At 34.6% G+C, this 15,838-nt stretch overlaps 3 protein-coding genes across 3 annotated transcripts; 1 reads left to right on the forward strand and 2 right to left on the reverse strand.

The window, feature by feature from the left end:
- Nucleotides 1–214: 214 nt before the first annotated feature.
- LOC116771088 (dyslexia-associated protein KIAA0319) lies at nucleotides 215–7,981 on the forward strand. The gene is made up of 14 exons (XM_032662784.2): nucleotides 215–599; nucleotides 776–1,006; nucleotides 1,385–1,908; nucleotides 2,006–2,126; nucleotides 2,422–2,651; nucleotides 2,774–2,996; nucleotides 3,296–3,453; nucleotides 3,861–4,001; nucleotides 4,523–4,763; nucleotides 4,926–5,116; nucleotides 5,275–5,565; nucleotides 5,760–5,967; nucleotides 6,230–6,397; nucleotides 6,668–7,981. The coding sequence occupies exons 1-14, from the start codon at nucleotides 446–448 to the stop codon at nucleotides 6,823–6,825; spliced, it is 3,039 nt and encodes a 1,012-aa protein (XP_032518675.1). The 5' UTR covers nucleotides 215–445; the 3' UTR covers nucleotides 6,826–7,981.
- A 5-nt stretch (nucleotides 7,982–7,986) lies between these two features.
- LOC116771370 (androgen-induced gene 1 protein-like) lies at nucleotides 7,987–9,729 on the reverse strand. The gene is made up of 2 exons (XM_032663213.2): nucleotides 9,310–9,729; nucleotides 7,987–9,235 (listed from the first exon to the last, which is right to left on the reverse strand). Exons 1-2 carry the CDS (start codon nucleotides 9,454–9,456, stop codon nucleotides 8,678–8,680), a joined length of 705 nt encoding a protein of 234 aa, XP_032519104.2. The 5' UTR covers nucleotides 9,457–9,729; the 3' UTR covers nucleotides 7,987–8,677.
- Nucleotides 9,730–10,050: 321 nt separating this feature from the next.
- On the reverse strand, nucleotides 10,051–14,405 carry LOC116771593 (dynein regulatory complex protein 1). Its single transcript, XM_032663488.2, is given in 17 exon segments — nucleotides 10,051–10,254; nucleotides 10,515–10,678; nucleotides 10,754–10,856; nucleotides 10,969–11,091; nucleotides 11,392–11,474; nucleotides 11,553–11,640; nucleotides 11,709–11,760; nucleotides 11,826–11,954; nucleotides 12,032–12,114; nucleotides 12,117–12,156; nucleotides 12,229–12,323; nucleotides 12,393–12,771; nucleotides 12,844–13,011; nucleotides 13,082–13,288; nucleotides 13,587–13,822; nucleotides 13,895–14,082; nucleotides 14,166–14,405. Coding segments are annotated over 17 exon segments (2,454 nt in total). The 5' UTR covers nucleotides 14,309–14,405; the 3' UTR covers nucleotides 10,051–10,081.
- Between the last annotated feature and the right edge of the window lie 1,433 nt (nucleotides 14,406–15,838).

The following is a 15,838-nucleotide window of genomic DNA, read 5'->3' on the forward strand; positions in this document are numbered from 1 at the left end:
TATTAATAAACATTATTTCGTTTAATTCACATGCCGTTCTCATAAATCACTTTAAAAACTTTACTATTACATAGACAGTAACTACATTTTTAAGTGTTCTTATTATTAGTTTTACTGGCCCTTATCTAGATGGCGTAAACAAACAGATATGTGGGCAAAAGGCCTCGAGAGGGCTCTCTTTCTTTATTGTCTATGCGCTGTAAATATTTTAGTCTCTGTATTGTAAGTTAAAAACTAATATACGTCGGGTGCATTAAAATGTTTATTTTATACTAAATTATTTTATTGTTTTTCACTGCTCTTTATCTTTTCACCCACGCAAACATTACGGATCTGCGTCCTATTATTTCCCGAGTAGATAATTTCGAATTAGCAATGCTGTAACAGTGAATATAAATCGTTTTGGTAATACAGTGATTTTTGAATTTAAGAAACTGAAGTAATAATGAATAATAGTGTTTTAATTTTTTGTTTGCTTACACTGCTAATACACATTAAATCCTCGATATCACTTTACAATAAACAGTGGAGTGACAAATATGAAAGCAACAAATGCCCTAAATTGTATCCTAAGAATTTTGATAACCATATGCCCGTCGGTAAGTATAAAATAGTGTACTGCATTCTATAGTATAATCCCCTGTGTTAATTTTACACTCTTTATACAATACATACTACTTTTAGAATTATTCATACTGTAACTATTTCAAGGTATTTTAATAATATTTGTTTATGAAAACCATAGCAGTAATAGTTGTTTTCATAACATTCTTAGGTAACGTGACTGCTGGCAATTACACTGAGAAATCTGAATTAAAAGGTCTTAGACAATGTGTAATGGGATGCTGCCTTATAGAAACATGCAACATAGTGTTCATTTATTACTCAAGGTGCTTTCACGTGGAGTGTGTGAGCAATGAGTTGTGTTTACCATTGCCAAAGGTTGCTTCACGCAAATGGAATACACATGTGTCGATGATACTTGTTAAACCTGTACTTCCCAATGGTAATATTCTCTTCATTATTTTCCAATAGCCATGCTTGTTCTATAATGCCTTAGATCAAAAGTCCGCCTGTTCATAATTGACAATATTGATTTTTAAACTATCTAACAGGTGTCTAGATTTTTTTATCATCTGACTTTTTCTCTATTTAATTATTAAGATATCTGTAATTTCGATTTTCAATGTTATTGTAACAACACACAATAATCAAACTAAATTAACATTAAATTTATAATATTATTATAAAGTATTCTTGCTTTATAAAAAATTTCTATTACACCTAGATCATAATAGAATGAGTTCATCCCTACCATCTGTATATAACACAGTGTTTGTCATGTGATTTATTATAATTGAAATATTTCATGTATTTATTTCAGAAAATTGGTCAGATATCTTAGAACAAACAAACTTCAGAGAATTGAATACAAATTTTTCACCGGAAGAAGAACCAGGGTACTCTTATACCAATCAACGTAATGACATCCAAGATGATGAGGAATCAAATTTTCTTACGCATTTCATTAATAATTTGCCGTCGATGGATGACGAAGAACAGCAAAACTTTGATAAATACACTGACAGTAACGACAATGAAATGATGCTGGCTTCTAGATTTCTAGAAAAAGTATCCTGTGAAGTTGGTGCAGATGATTGCCCCTTCAACGCAGAATGTATACCGCTAGGTCACAAAATGCGCAATGGCTTATGCAAATGCATTATGGGTACAGAGGAGAATGCCGAAGGGGCTTGTGTTGCTAGGAGACCATTTTCAAAAGGTCCAACTATACCGTTGGAATCAACGAAGAAAATTGAGAATCTAGATCCTGAAATTAAGTCTAGCAACCTGAAATCAGAGCTATCATCACATCAGAACTTGACGGTATCAATATCATCTAAAGAGGTAAGTAATTTAAATCCAGACTTTCTTCACTAATTCATTACCAGAATAGATTTGTTTAACAACGGTTATAAAACTTATTGCACTTTTTGTTTCATAGGTCCAGCTACCGGAAGATGAAGTGACTTTGGCTGCTTATACAATACCAGATGAGAAATCTACCATGAGCCACTATAACTATGTGTGGACTCTTGTTGATCAGCCAAAAGAAGGTTTTACAGGTAATGTGTGCTGGAAACAGATTTCAGCAGTATATATTAGAAACAAGATAGCAGTATATGTTAGAAACAAGATTTGAATAGGATGTGGATGACAAAAAGCTCATCCTGCTTGTGTCAATTGGCTCGGCACTAACCTTAAAAACATAATTATAGAAATTTATGTAATTTGTACTTAAAAATTCTTTGCTGTTCATCTATTTACACACTTTCTTACAAAATTTACATACAATTATTTACATAAATCTCATGTCCTTGTATATTTTTTGAATTAAACATTTTATATATTTTGTTAAAGGTAACATGATTCAAAATGGTGGTACTGTGACCTTAACCGATCTCACCGAAGGCCAATACAGGTTCAAAGTTACTGTGAACGGAACCAGCTCATATGGGGAGGGTTTTGCCAATGTGACAGTGTTACCACCAAAGAGAATTAACACCCCACCACTTGTAGTCATCACACCACAGTCCCAAACCGTAAAACTTCCTAACTCTGGTGCTGTTTTGGATGGCAGTGCTAGCAAGGTAAATGTATTGTACTCTATACATATGTTATATTATATAGTATTGTTATGGTTAGCTAGCAAATAATTCTTTACATAGAAATACATAAATCATTATAAATATGCCTTTTTCTACATTTTAAGGACGATGACGCAATAATATCCTGGCACTGGGAGTTATCGGCTGGGCCCATAAGCTATCAGACACCACTTCAAGACGGACCAACTTTAGTTCTAAAAGATTTGAAACAACCCGGGAACTATACATTTAAGCTGACCGTTGAAGATTCCGATCATGTAAAGAATTCCACTACTGCCAACATCACTGTACTCAATCACACAGACTACCCACCTGAGGCTAATGCAGGTAGGACTCAGTTCAAACACGTAAATTAATTCACATATAAAAAACATATTTATGTGGATTCTATTCATTCAAAAAATATTGATGCAAAATTGAAACTAATCTGGCCGCTCAGAGTATGAGTTTCTGACAGGTCCTGTTTAAATAGCCTTTGATCTTTTAATCGAATTAAAATAAACGTAAATACGTCAAAATTTTTAAAATTATGTTTTGATTTACAACATTAAATAATGATGAGTTTAAAAATTTCATAATTTTTATCTAACCGGATGCCTAATTCAAAATATTTATATTTTTTAAAGGTCAGGATGTCATTATATATCTTCCGAACAACAACCTCACTTTGAACGGCAGCCTGTCGACGGATGACCACGAAATCACGTCCTGGGAGTGGACCAAGTCCGCTGCGGACGAAAATAAAGCTGTGGATATGCAGAACACACACTCGCCATACTTACAGGTCAGTAGCCGAAATGAGGAGTTTTCATATAATTTCAATGAAGCAATGAGATCTAAGACCTTCGCGACTATTCATTTGAATGGAACTAACATCTCGTCTGCCCGCGGTCACGGTTGCTTCAAAGGACCCGGAACGTCGGCAGTATGTAGTTATAAAAATAATAAAATAGACATTTCCGAATGTATTAGTTTAATTTTAATTTTATACACTAAATTTATTTGGTTCATTGTCTTTTATTACTACTTTAATTTCGCTATGAAATTTCAGTTAGATCGTAATTATACTAAACCGTCTGATGATTGTTCCATTGAGACGTTAACAGCATAGCTTTCGTGACTTTTATTTTAAATAACTTCGTTAAGCTCGATATATAGCCTCTTTAATAACAACGAATACATCTATTCCAGTTATCCAACTTGTCGGAGGGGGTGTACACGTTTGTGTTGAAGGTGACCGATTCTTCCGGTCAGTCGTCGACGGCAGAGGTCCACGTATTCGTTAAGCCTCCAACAAACACGCCGCCCGTAGCTGACGCCGGGCAGGACGCGGTTAGTTAAAATGACTCTTATTTTAATGGGTTAGATATGTTTTTTACATAAAAAGTGTTTTTGATGTAATACATCGAGACGCGACAATCTTTTTTTTACCAGTTAGTAACCGGTGACATACTATTTACTTGGTGACATAATTTAAACTTTATTGCAACCGGATAGAGTTGGTTTTTCGCAAATATGCTCGATCATGTGATAAGCACAATGGGCCCGGATATGTAAATTTAGATACTATTTGTTAAGTAATGTTGATAAATTTAATTATGTGGAATGTTGTACTTGACAAATGTATCGCTGGTGAGCATGTGTATGAGGGTATTAATAGCATGCGATGTAACAAAAAAATACATGCAATGGCTTCCAAAACTTCCAAAACAATCGATTTATAAATTAGTAAATAATCTATACGGATAAAACCAATTTTTTTTTTTTAATTAAACAAATTCTTCGTTTAAAAATGGAATCCATTGCTATCTAAAAAAATCTGGATTGCAACATAACAAGCATGACATTGACAGTTCGTATCCCTCCCACAAACGTGGAGCGTGCTGAACGGCTCAACATCCCGCGACGATCATCGGATAGTCGCGTACACATGGCGCTGGGTGTCCGGACCCACTAACTCTAACATCATCAGTTACAACGAATCCGTCGCTAACGCCACGGCACTAACAAAGGGACAATACGTTTTCGAGCTGACTGTACTCGACGATAACGGAAACTCGGCGACCGATGACGTCACGGTCACAGTTACTCAGAGTAAGTCGGCTTGACATATTATATATAGCATGGTATATTGTAACATCTCTAGTTTTTGTTTTCCCTTACAAAAACATATCCACACCATAACCTATAACAAAATTTCAATATCAATAAAAATTAATAAAAGCTTTCATATGTATAATATTTATTATCTCTCAGATAAAAACAGTCCGCCGAAGGCTGTGGCGGGAGGCGATAAAATTTTAAATCTCCCAGTACCGGTGCTGGTACTGAACGGGTCGCAGTCCTCGGACGACTTCCGCATCGTGTCCTACAAGTGGACAAGATCCGGTTCCGGTCTCGCGGCCGGGACGGTCATCATGAAATCCGATGCAACGCCCGTTCTCATGGTACGAGCATTATATTTGTGATAGCAAAGAGTAATGTCCATATAATAAGGCAGAGTAATTAAGGGATGGTAAAGAGGGGTAATGTTTGCAACAGCGATGAGAGGTCGTGTAGGATGTGACAAAGGTACATGTATATACTTACATATACATTTTTACAGTTGACAAACATTGAAGTGGGAAGATATGTGTTCGAGCTGACTGTGACCGATGACCAGGGCGAGTCGGACAGGGACACGGTTAGCGTACAAGTGAAGGCTGACCCGTTGGAGATGAAACTTTTAGAAATGACCCTCAACATACCCATCTCCAGCTTCACCAAAAGCCAGCTCGACTCGCTAGTGCAGAAAATGAATTTGTTACTCAAAGATGGAATATCCGTGAATGTGACAGAAATCCGCGGGGAGGTCGACTCGGGGAACACTTTGATCATATACTTCTTGACGGAAAAGGTGCATCCTATGTGATAGTAATAATTGTTACCTAAATACTTAAAGTGTTGATTGTTTATTTAAAAAAAAAAATAAAAAATGCGTTGTATTCATTATACAGAAAATTGTTGTTTTGTTCCCATACTTCTTTCGTAGCCTCATTTTAATGCTAATTATTAGAATTAAATGAATTACTAATTTTAATCTATATACAGGGTGTGCCAATGGATGGCATAGAGGCGTTATCCCAATCCCGAAGTGCCGCTATAAGCGCGGGCGCCCGCCGCGTGCGCTCCTTCCGCTGTCTGAGCACGTGCTCCGGCCGCGGCGTGTGCGACCAAGCGACGCGCACGTGCCGCTGCGACGCTTTCTGGATGCAGAGCTTACTCACTCTGATGCAGCCGGACGCTCAGCCCGACTGTGGTAAGTATTTAATGTGATATACTTATAGAAAGATATCAAAATAATACTGGATTACAAGTATTAATAGAAATGCGGAAGTTTGGTCTATATAATAAATTAACTTGTGTTCTTTAAATTTTATAAGAGGAGGACATGTTCACGTTATATTTATTACATTTCTTTGCATTTATGTAGTCTTTATGTTAAGGTAAGACAAAGCTTACATACTACATCTATTCTATTCCATTATTTACAATATAAATATATATTTGTTAATTACTAGACTGGTCGGTGGTGTATCTGTCTGTGTGCGGTGTGGTCGGTCTGTGCGGAGCGTGTGCTGGAGCGTGGGCGTGCGGTCGGGCCGGGGCACGTGCTTGCTCACCGCCCCGCCCCAGAGCACGTGCTCCGTACCGACTACTACCGCTGGCAGAGCACGAGGACAAGCCATGTGAGTCTTAATATATATTTATATATTAACGAATATTAATATAAAATGCAAAAACTATAAGAAGACAATGTGTTTGTTTCGATTTTATGGAGACTAATCCTATAGAGAGATTGTATTAGTCAGCTTATTTAAAAAAAATCAATTAATTCTATATTTAAAATTCTAAATCGCCGTGAAGTTTTACAACTCAATGGTTTTAGTAATTTCTAACATACCTATTGATTATTCAAGGACTTGTATTGTTAATAAATTGTTGAATATTAATTATAGTCGCCAGCAAAGAGGTGTTATCGGACACGGACAACGATTCCGACGTCCTCTACGAGACCAAGGCGAAGATGACGTCATTCGGCCGCACGTGGAACGGCGAAGTTAGCAACGGTTGGAAGAACGGCCACGCCAAGAATACGAGGAGAGTCAAGACGTAGCTTAGAAATACGTACGGTTAATAAATATACGAAACTAAATGATGTAAAGTGCTAAACAAAAATATGTTACGGTGAAAAGCACTCGCGACTTCATCCGGTGGGTATTGAATGAGTGAAGCATCTTATAATATGGCGTACAAAAACTATCGCTTGTTAAACGATCCGGCGCTACCTGCCCTTGTGATAACATAACAATTGTCCGTAACGACTTAGCGCAAATATATATGATAACGTATAGTGTTCACATAGATATAGCTATTATGCATTTAGATTTGTTGGACATAATATATAGGCTATATATACATATATGTATAGCTAGTTAATTAAACATAATAATTACACTGATAAATAATGTGCAAATGACTGCCATACGGGATGTATGTACACAACATTATACGAGAATTTATATAAATTATTTATCAGGAAAATTATTGTATCACGCCAAAGGTTAGTTTGAATGAATTGAATCGTCAACACTGAATTATATATGTATGTGAGGAATTATTTAAATCGTGCTATACATTTTGAGTTTTAATCAAAATTTCGAGACAATGGATTTTAGAGTATTTTTTTTTTATTTGCCATTCACTAGACAGATAATAAATATAATTCGATTGTCGTGTGTTTTATCAAATCTAAGATAAGATCAGAATTCGCTGTACGTTGTATCGAATAACATTAATTGATAAATATAATAAATAATGTTATATATAATTAAGATTTTTATAACGTGCGTCGACTGTAGGAGCCGACGCGAGAGATTTTTGACGAGTCATAATAATTATGTAGCTATCATATACAGATCGTGATCACTTAAATACATGCAATTTTGTTTTTGTTTAGATTTTGTTTTATAACAATATTTTTGCTTCGTCACTACAGTATTTTTGTATTATTCGAGATATATTTAATGTAACAGTAAATTCGGCAACAGTATGCAAGGTTAGTTTAAGTGTTTAAGTAGAATACAGTAAGTTACTTAATAAAGACATTATATTCTAGTCGTAATTATAGTTATGCATAAAGTATTCCTTATTTTTCAATTATATTTACTTAAATGCGTGATAGAAGCATATTTTTATTTTACAAACATTATATATAAAGGTTTGTTTTTTTTTTTTTTTGAAAACGATTTAAATAAAGCATTGAAATAAGAGACAGTTTTTTTTTTTTCTAGTAAAATTTATTGCTTTCAATTTTACTACACACTATTAATATTAAAGCAACTTGGAACATCCACACACTTGTGTATGGATGTTAAAATATTTTATTATGAGCATTTCATAATGTAAGGCCGCTCATGAATGGAATGGGTAAATGCCTAGCAAGACATTGCTTTCACTGGTAATAATTATCAATCCTTACACTGAATAGCAGATACTTTCAGTGTATTTCCATCTAATTCGAATTCTCTATAATAACTCACTGGAACATTTCAAAACCTTCATACATTACGTTCAAAAAGCTTAGTCGAAGCACTTATATAAAACTTATCACTATGCTAATGTTCTATTCAAAATAATATCAATTTTGTAACTTTGATGGTCGAATACGTAGCATGGTAAAAATTATTAGATAGTTTAAAAATTAAATAACAATAAACTAGAGTATTTGTGTATGTTTACATTATAATAAAAAAAAAAATTAAAGAATTAGAAAATTAAATAATAAACGAACATAAGATTGTCAGTTAATTTGTCAGCAAAATCATTTTGCTAGCATTTAATTATCTTATCTTGTAATTTTAATAGCCAATATATTCCTAATCACCTTACATAACCACACAATTTAAGCTAAAAGTACCACACCCAAAAAAAATTCAGCCAATAAATAGAGCTCTGTTGCTATGAATCTACTTGGCTTTTTTCTTGCCCGACTTAACAGTAGCTTCCACTTCCTTGGCCCATACAGATCGGTTTAATGTCTCCCCTAAAGTATAGAGACCACAGACCAAACCAAGACTGAATAAGTAGAAAATGATGCGTAGTGGCCAATTCAATACATTAAGGATAGGATACACCCAACTTCCAGTTTTGAAGTAAATTACATGAACCCAAATTACGTAGCCGAGCATGAATGCTGATAGAATTGATAATCCAAATTTTCTACCGGGATACATCCTGAATGATGTGCTGATTTCTATTATTGTAAACAACACAATATTAGAATGCATCACATGATTTAACCAAGTAGGGAAATATGCATCCATAGCCTTAGGTAAAATTAGTTCTCTGTCAACTGCATATATAGCCCAAAATGAAATACCAACAAACATTGCTAATGGAAAAGCAAGAGCACTAAATAGAGTATCCTTAATTCTTCTCACAAGTGGTTTATTTGAAGGCGTTGATTCATTGGTCCCAATAATATCATTAATTAACGCCACCGTGAAGTAGACCGTTTGCAACATCTAGAAAAAAGATTGATTAATGTTACTATATGTTTAATGCCTTTTTATTCAGAAGAATTTATTAAAATACCTACTGCATTTAGGTACGTCAGGTATTTAAATTTTCCACCGAAGGGGGTCACTGCCGACGAGGTACTAGGTATTTTTACGTAAGTATAATCATAATAACAGCCATAGAAAAATTGAATAGCTCCCAAAAGATGGAACAATATTTTCAACATTTTGAGTTTTTAATAATAAATTAAAAAGATTATTAAGACGTCCTTTGAATAAAATAATCCTGTTTTATTTACGTGTCCGAGTGGCGGTTTAAAACTAAGAGAATGTTATTTTGAAAGAAGTTGTTATATGTGCCAGCAAATGTAAATCAATATCGGTTTAATAAATAAAAAATTAACTTCTTCAAAATAAACTGTGTGATTTCACAAGAAATTTTAAATAATAGCCGATTTATATAGAGGTCTTCATACTTTGATGGAATTGATTACACTATGAAGTTTGACAAAATTTGTCATTTAATGACAGTATAATTTAGATAGATTTCACGATATATTTCTGCTTTCGATTCGAGGCTTGACATTTTTTTTTTCATTCTTCAAAAAATTATAATGCACAACTTTAACGTATGCGTATTCAACAAAGTCATAATTATTATAAGAAATAAAAATTTTATCAAGTTTAATCAAAATTTCAATACATGAAGAGGCAGTTGTGCATACTTATAGCAATTGTTCGAACTATATTTTTCAACTGACATATTTTTAATAAAAAACGCGAGGTAATAATCTAAAAATTAAAAAAGGGTAATGATTAAATGCAAGTTATAAAACTTTATTAAATAATTTATCAAATGGGCGGTAGTTTATAAGGCGGAGGTGCGAGATCAGGCACTGGTGCGGCGAAGGCACGGCTAGGCGCAGGACGTGTGGGTAGATCTGGTAGTGCACCACGAACCAAACGACGAAGCGCCGTATTACGAGCTCGTAACTGGGACACTTCGTTATGAATCCGTTCGCGTTCTGATGATATATATTTGAATTATCAGCCGATCTTCATATAATTTTAATATCATAGAAACGTGATACGTTATGTTGCGGCAGAGAAGTAAACACAAAAATTTTGAATACCTTTAAGCTTGTAATTATTGCATTTGTCTACATTTTATAATCAAAACTTACAAAAAAATATTCATTCCCTGGATGGGGGGTATGCTGGACAAAATTATTTTAGAAAATCTGTCTTACATGATCAAGTCAAAATGTGGAAAATCAAGACAAACCTTGTAATATAGATAAATAATTATTGAGACCAGAGAGCAATCCGTCCCAAAACCGATCTTTTTCAGGAGGAAACTGATTTTTCCACTGTGACCAATACTGATCTATTTCTTGAGCTGTTAATTTACGTGATGGTGTTGTGAAATCCGGTGGCTTGACACTGTCCCTGATACATGAAATTACTAATTTTTAATAAAAACTATCTATGAAATATAAGACCAATTATAATAATAATACTTACAGAATGTTATACAATTTTCTTTTCTCTGGTGGAACAAACACAGCCATAAACTCATTAAGTGCTGTTAATACTTGCATTGATTCAATTTCTAAATAATGCCCAACTGAAAATACAAAAACTCTAATTAAATTCGAGCTTCAGCTATGAGATTCTATAGGATAATAAAGCGTTATTTGTTCTTCGTTTCAAAAACTCCTATCGGTATGGTAACTGACCGGGGCATAGGAAGGGGTTGCTGGCACGTGCGGTGACCATCGCTGGTGTTTGGGAGACAGTGACTCCACGACGACGAGCTGATCCGCCTGCTTCTGAAGCGCTCTCTGATGGACACGTGCTTACTGGACACATTATTTAACGTGTATATTATTGACTTAATTTTAGATTTCTCTCAATAATGTTCATGATATTAATAGTTTTATATCGACTGAAAATATAATGTTGGTGTGTGCTTCAGAACTATCGTTATTCTTTATAAGGCCATAAAATTCGACTAAATGAATATCAGAATAATTGAAATTGATGGACATATGAAAACAAGTCATACTTATTACTTTGAGTATGACAGACTCGCGTCTTTCATTTTATCTTTAATAAAAAAATAAAACTCAATGCAAATTGAGATACATATGTAATTTTACCTTTAGGATCGCCACATTTCTGCAAGATTTCGTCAGCTTCGGCTATCAAAAGTTGGTCGGTAGAGGATAAAGATTCAGCCCTTCTTAAAAAAATTTAACAATAGAAAGCATGATATGTGGAATAAAATGTAGATGATACATTAATATTGTTTATTATTTACCTAAATCCAACGTGAACTGACCGAGATGTGCTTGCGGAAATACTTCTAACAACACTAGACCGTGCACGAGTTGAGGAACTCCTTTCTCCTAATTTTAAGAAATTACTGTGTAATATAAAAAAAAAAAAACAAACGAAGTTTTGAAATCCAACCCACCTCTACCTTTAACACAGACGCTTACACGGTGAGTGTCGTCTTGGGATTCCATCTAAAATCATAAGAAGATATCTTTATTACAGTCTCTTGTAAGCTTTTCGATTTATTACAACTCACCCCCGCAGTTGAATGTTCCATCATTTCGGATGTGCGTTCTTCCATACCGATGCATATTGGACAAAACGCATAATTGAGAAAAATTTTACACATTAATTCGATATCTTCCTCCGCTTGGATCTCCAGTGCCTTTAAAATGAACGCGTATATAAAGTCTTAATTGTTAAGAGCAGGTACATCAGTTATTTACTGAGGCTAAGTTTTACCATAAATATAGAATCCAATGTGCAAAGATTTCTGGACGTTAAAGGATATTTCTCAATAAGTTTCAATAGACGGTCTTCAACTAGAAACCTGTGTTGTCTGCTACCAGTTGAAGAATGTGACGTACCTGGGATTTATAAAAAAGTATTACCAGACTAAGAAGAATTAATTGCTTAATTATTTTCAACTTCGAACTTACCAATCTATCCTTTGCCTCAGCGGTAGCCATATTTTTTGGATCACCAACTTCTTTGCTATGTAGAGGAGCGGTGTCTTTTACAGGAATTTCGTTCTCTATAAAAGTTCCGAAACATATTCTTAAGTCTTAATAAAGCAATAGACAAAATAATAATTATTAATTACCATATTTGGCTAATGGACTCTTTGGTGGTGGTGGCGGCGGCGGAGGTGGGGGCTCGGCAAGCACGTGCGCGTGTAGCGCTGTTTCGGCGTTCCGTACTCGCCGAGCAAGTCCAGCGCACCGCGACCCGCACATGCGCCACACCTGACTAAACTTATAATTATTCACGTGTGAGAAATGCCGGCACTTCCGTTCCAGGTCTTCCATCGCTTGCATCAGGCTGATAATCTCTGCGTTCGCCTTTATCTCCTCTATGGCCCCGTCCTCGGCGGCCTTCCGTATTTTTGAACGAAGCGTGTTCGCTATGTCTGACATCTTATTGAGTTTTCGTTTTTGTTGTGAACGAACGAAAACATTTTCCTCTTCACGTTTTTTAAGAACCTGTTTCAGTTATTTGTATTTCAAGACACTTAATTTCGCAACTAAATCAAATATTCGACAACTTATGATTACCTGATAATTGTATCCGATCTTTTCTGTGTTTATTATACACGTGGCCTTCAATTTTTCTAATTCTTTTTGAAGTTCTTGGATAAGAGTTTCGAGTTCTATTTTGGCTTCCCTATATTTGGCATGATGGTCCCACATGATAGCCTCAATCTCTAGTTTGTGTTCCTCAAGCTATGAAAAATCACCTTATTTCTACAAGAGTTCTCATCAGACTAAAGTTGAACTATTATATCTAAATTACCTGCTCAAACTTGAATTCCAAATGAGCAACCTCTTCTTTATCTCGTTGTTTGTATAGTGCTTCCCATCTTTTATTATTATGGTCTACCATTACTTCACGCTCGATGTTAATTGCTTGTTCAATTAAAAAAAGTTGCTTTTCGTAAGCTCTTTGCATAATTGTGATTTGCTTTTCAATTCTGTCGGAAAGTTCTTTTATGTCTTTATCCTGTAAAAATTGTATTCGCGCATAGCTACAGATTAATATACAATATCTAAGTTTTCACAATATTAGATTTGTTTGAAATTAATCAGTTTACACAACAATCTTAAACGACTAATGTTTTTTTTTTTGTGCAAATTATGCCTATTTAAAGTTCGAAGTTAAATTTTATACACCCATTGAAATTAGTAGACTGTTTATTAAAACTAATTATATCTTACAAATGAACTAATCCATACTTTAACGGTTTCAGAGATTTTTTTTCGTACTCCCAGATTTAAAAGCAAAAATTATTACTAATCACCTGTTTTTCTAAATCTTCATAGTATCCCAGATCCATGCGATTGAGATCCTGTTTTAATTCAGCTATCAACCCATCTTTCTGCTCTAATAGCTCTTGGCACTTTACTCTTTGTTCTTTTATTGCTGCATCTATGTCCAAAGGATCTTTAATCTCAAGCATAACATCCCAATTAGTAGTAATTGCATCGTACTTAATTTGGGCCTCGGCTGCTTCTTCTTCTATCTTTGCCAAGGAAGCTTAAACAAAATTAACTTTTAGTCTCTGGGTTGCTAATATGTAACTCACATATTGTTATGAAGAAAACTAACCTAACATTTTATCCGAAAACAATGTTCTGCGTATAACTTCTCGTTCATCAGTAGTAACTTTAACATTAGTGACTTTCGCAGTTCCGTCTAACGCAAGACGTTGAAGTTCTTCAGCAGCAGAACTAGTCGCTTGCTCGATTGGTCCTGGTTCTTCTTCTTTTAATGTTTCTTCCGAAAGTTGCTCGGCTCTAAGGTTGTAGGAGAGAGTAAGAATTGTTAACAATAATTACATAAAGTTCAAAAATAACAAATAACAATGAACATATTTTACCGTTTAAGAGCTTCTTGTCTTCTTTTAATTCGTAATGCTCGACCTGCTTTTCGTTCCTCTGGATCCTGTGATGTAACCTGAGGCTCCTTTGGGGCCAAAACATCGTCCTCATCATCTCCAAATCCTTCGAATTTACCCGCCATTATTTATACATACAAAAACACTTTTTTGATAAACAAATATTGTATTGATTGCAATTTCATATGATAACACAAATAACTTATGAAACAAGTTTCTGTTGCCATGACAACGTAGTTTTAATTATATTCATCCTTTTCGATGTAGGTATAAACTTGGACAAAGTAAAAAAAAATTGCATTTTAAGATCAATTGACATTTAAATATTTTTTTTCAGGGCAAAGATTGCCTAATTAACTTGTTAATTTTACATTTAACTAACATTCGTTGTTTTACCAAACACAAAGTATGTAAAGGGTAAACGTAAAGCCAATTTACCGATATCGTAATTTAGACAGATATTGGACCGTTAATCATCTGACAACACTCGAGCGCTAGTCAACGCGTGCTTTATTAAAACGCGCGTTATCATGTGTACGGTCTGAAAAAAAAGTATGTATGTAGTTGTAAAAGCGCGCTGAACGCTTGTCATCTGAGCGTAGCCTAAATCGTACAACGAAAATCCCTAAACGAACGTTACCTCAATTACTAGTGATATATAATGTTGGTAGATAAAATTATTTTAATTGTCACTCAAATTACTTGTAGGTACGCTTAGTTTAAATTACAGCATCACAGTATGTATGAAGAGTTTAGCGTTTCTCATTTAATCACCGACAAATATAAAAATCAATAACGTAAATACTGTAAGTTGTGAAGATTTATTAATGAAAAAAAAAACACGTACGCTAACATTACGTTAGTCGTTACCAACTTGGACTATGCATATTTTTAATCCCATACTATGGTTATACTACAGCAATGGGAGCAACTCCATCGCCAGTAACACACACTCCACCGCCAGCACCAACTAATGCCAGCAATGAATCGGAGTTAGAATTTATTTGCGAGTAACAAAGTGTTTTTTTTATATTTCTTTTCTTAACAAGTTAATTTGATTTTATTGATTTATACATATGTTGATTAATAGAAACTTATATAGATATGTTGATTAATAAAACACTTATCTCAATGTAATTATGAGTTTTTATTCTGGTGAAATGCTATATCGCACAGCGTTTTTATCTGCTACGAGTTCATCGTTTATGAGAGCCAGTAAGCCATCAAATGACTTGAGGGTCATTCTGAAGTAGTTAAAAAATTTGGGTCCGAAGTGCCTTAATTTAGGATACAAAATTATGTACTGGCTTTCAGTCAGCCTGTGTGACAAAATTGGGTGGACCAAATATCTACGTCTTCTGTCGCGTCGGTATAAAATCACCGTTAAAACTGGTTCTACGTCCATCTCCGGCAATTGTAGAAAACTACTGAAATCTATAGCGGCCGCGAAAACGAGCGTTCAACGCCTGACAAGCGCGTCATGTGAATGCTATACAAAAATTTAGCGCACGTTCAGCGCGCGTTAAACGCTTGTCATCTGAACATACCCTTAAAAAGTATTTTATCGATTTAAAAGCACAAAAGTAAACGAACGCCATGTTGCAATTGAACGTTACGACGAAATACCTACTCTCGAAATTATTTTTTCCATTCAA

The sequence above is a fragment of the Danaus plexippus genome, chromosome 17, assembly GCF_018135715.1.
Source record: "Danaus plexippus chromosome 17, MEX_DaPlex, whole genome shotgun sequence".
NCBI classification, from domain to species: Eukaryota; Metazoa; Arthropoda; class Insecta; order Lepidoptera; family Nymphalidae; genus Danaus; species Danaus plexippus.

Coding starts and splice junctions, on each gene's coding strand:
- LOC116771088 (XM_032662784.2), top strand. CDS start 446: ATGAATAATAGTGTTTTAATTTTTTGTTTGCTTACACTGCTAATACAC. Junction 1,909..2,005: donor TATCAATATCATCTAAAGAG/GTAAGTAATTTA, acceptor TTTGTTTCATAG/GTCCAGCTACCGGAAGATGA. Junction 5,117..5,274: donor ATGCAACGCCCGTTCTCATG/GTACGAGCATTA, acceptor ACATTTTTACAG/TTGACAAACATTGAAGTGGG.
- LOC116771370 (XM_032663213.2), bottom strand. CDS start 9,456: ATGTTGAAAATATTGTTCCATCTTTTGGGAGCTATTCAATTTTTCTAT. Junction 9,236..9,309: donor ACCTGACGTACCTAAATGCA/GTAGGTATTTTA, acceptor TCTTTTTTCTAG/ATGTTGCAAACGGTCTACTT.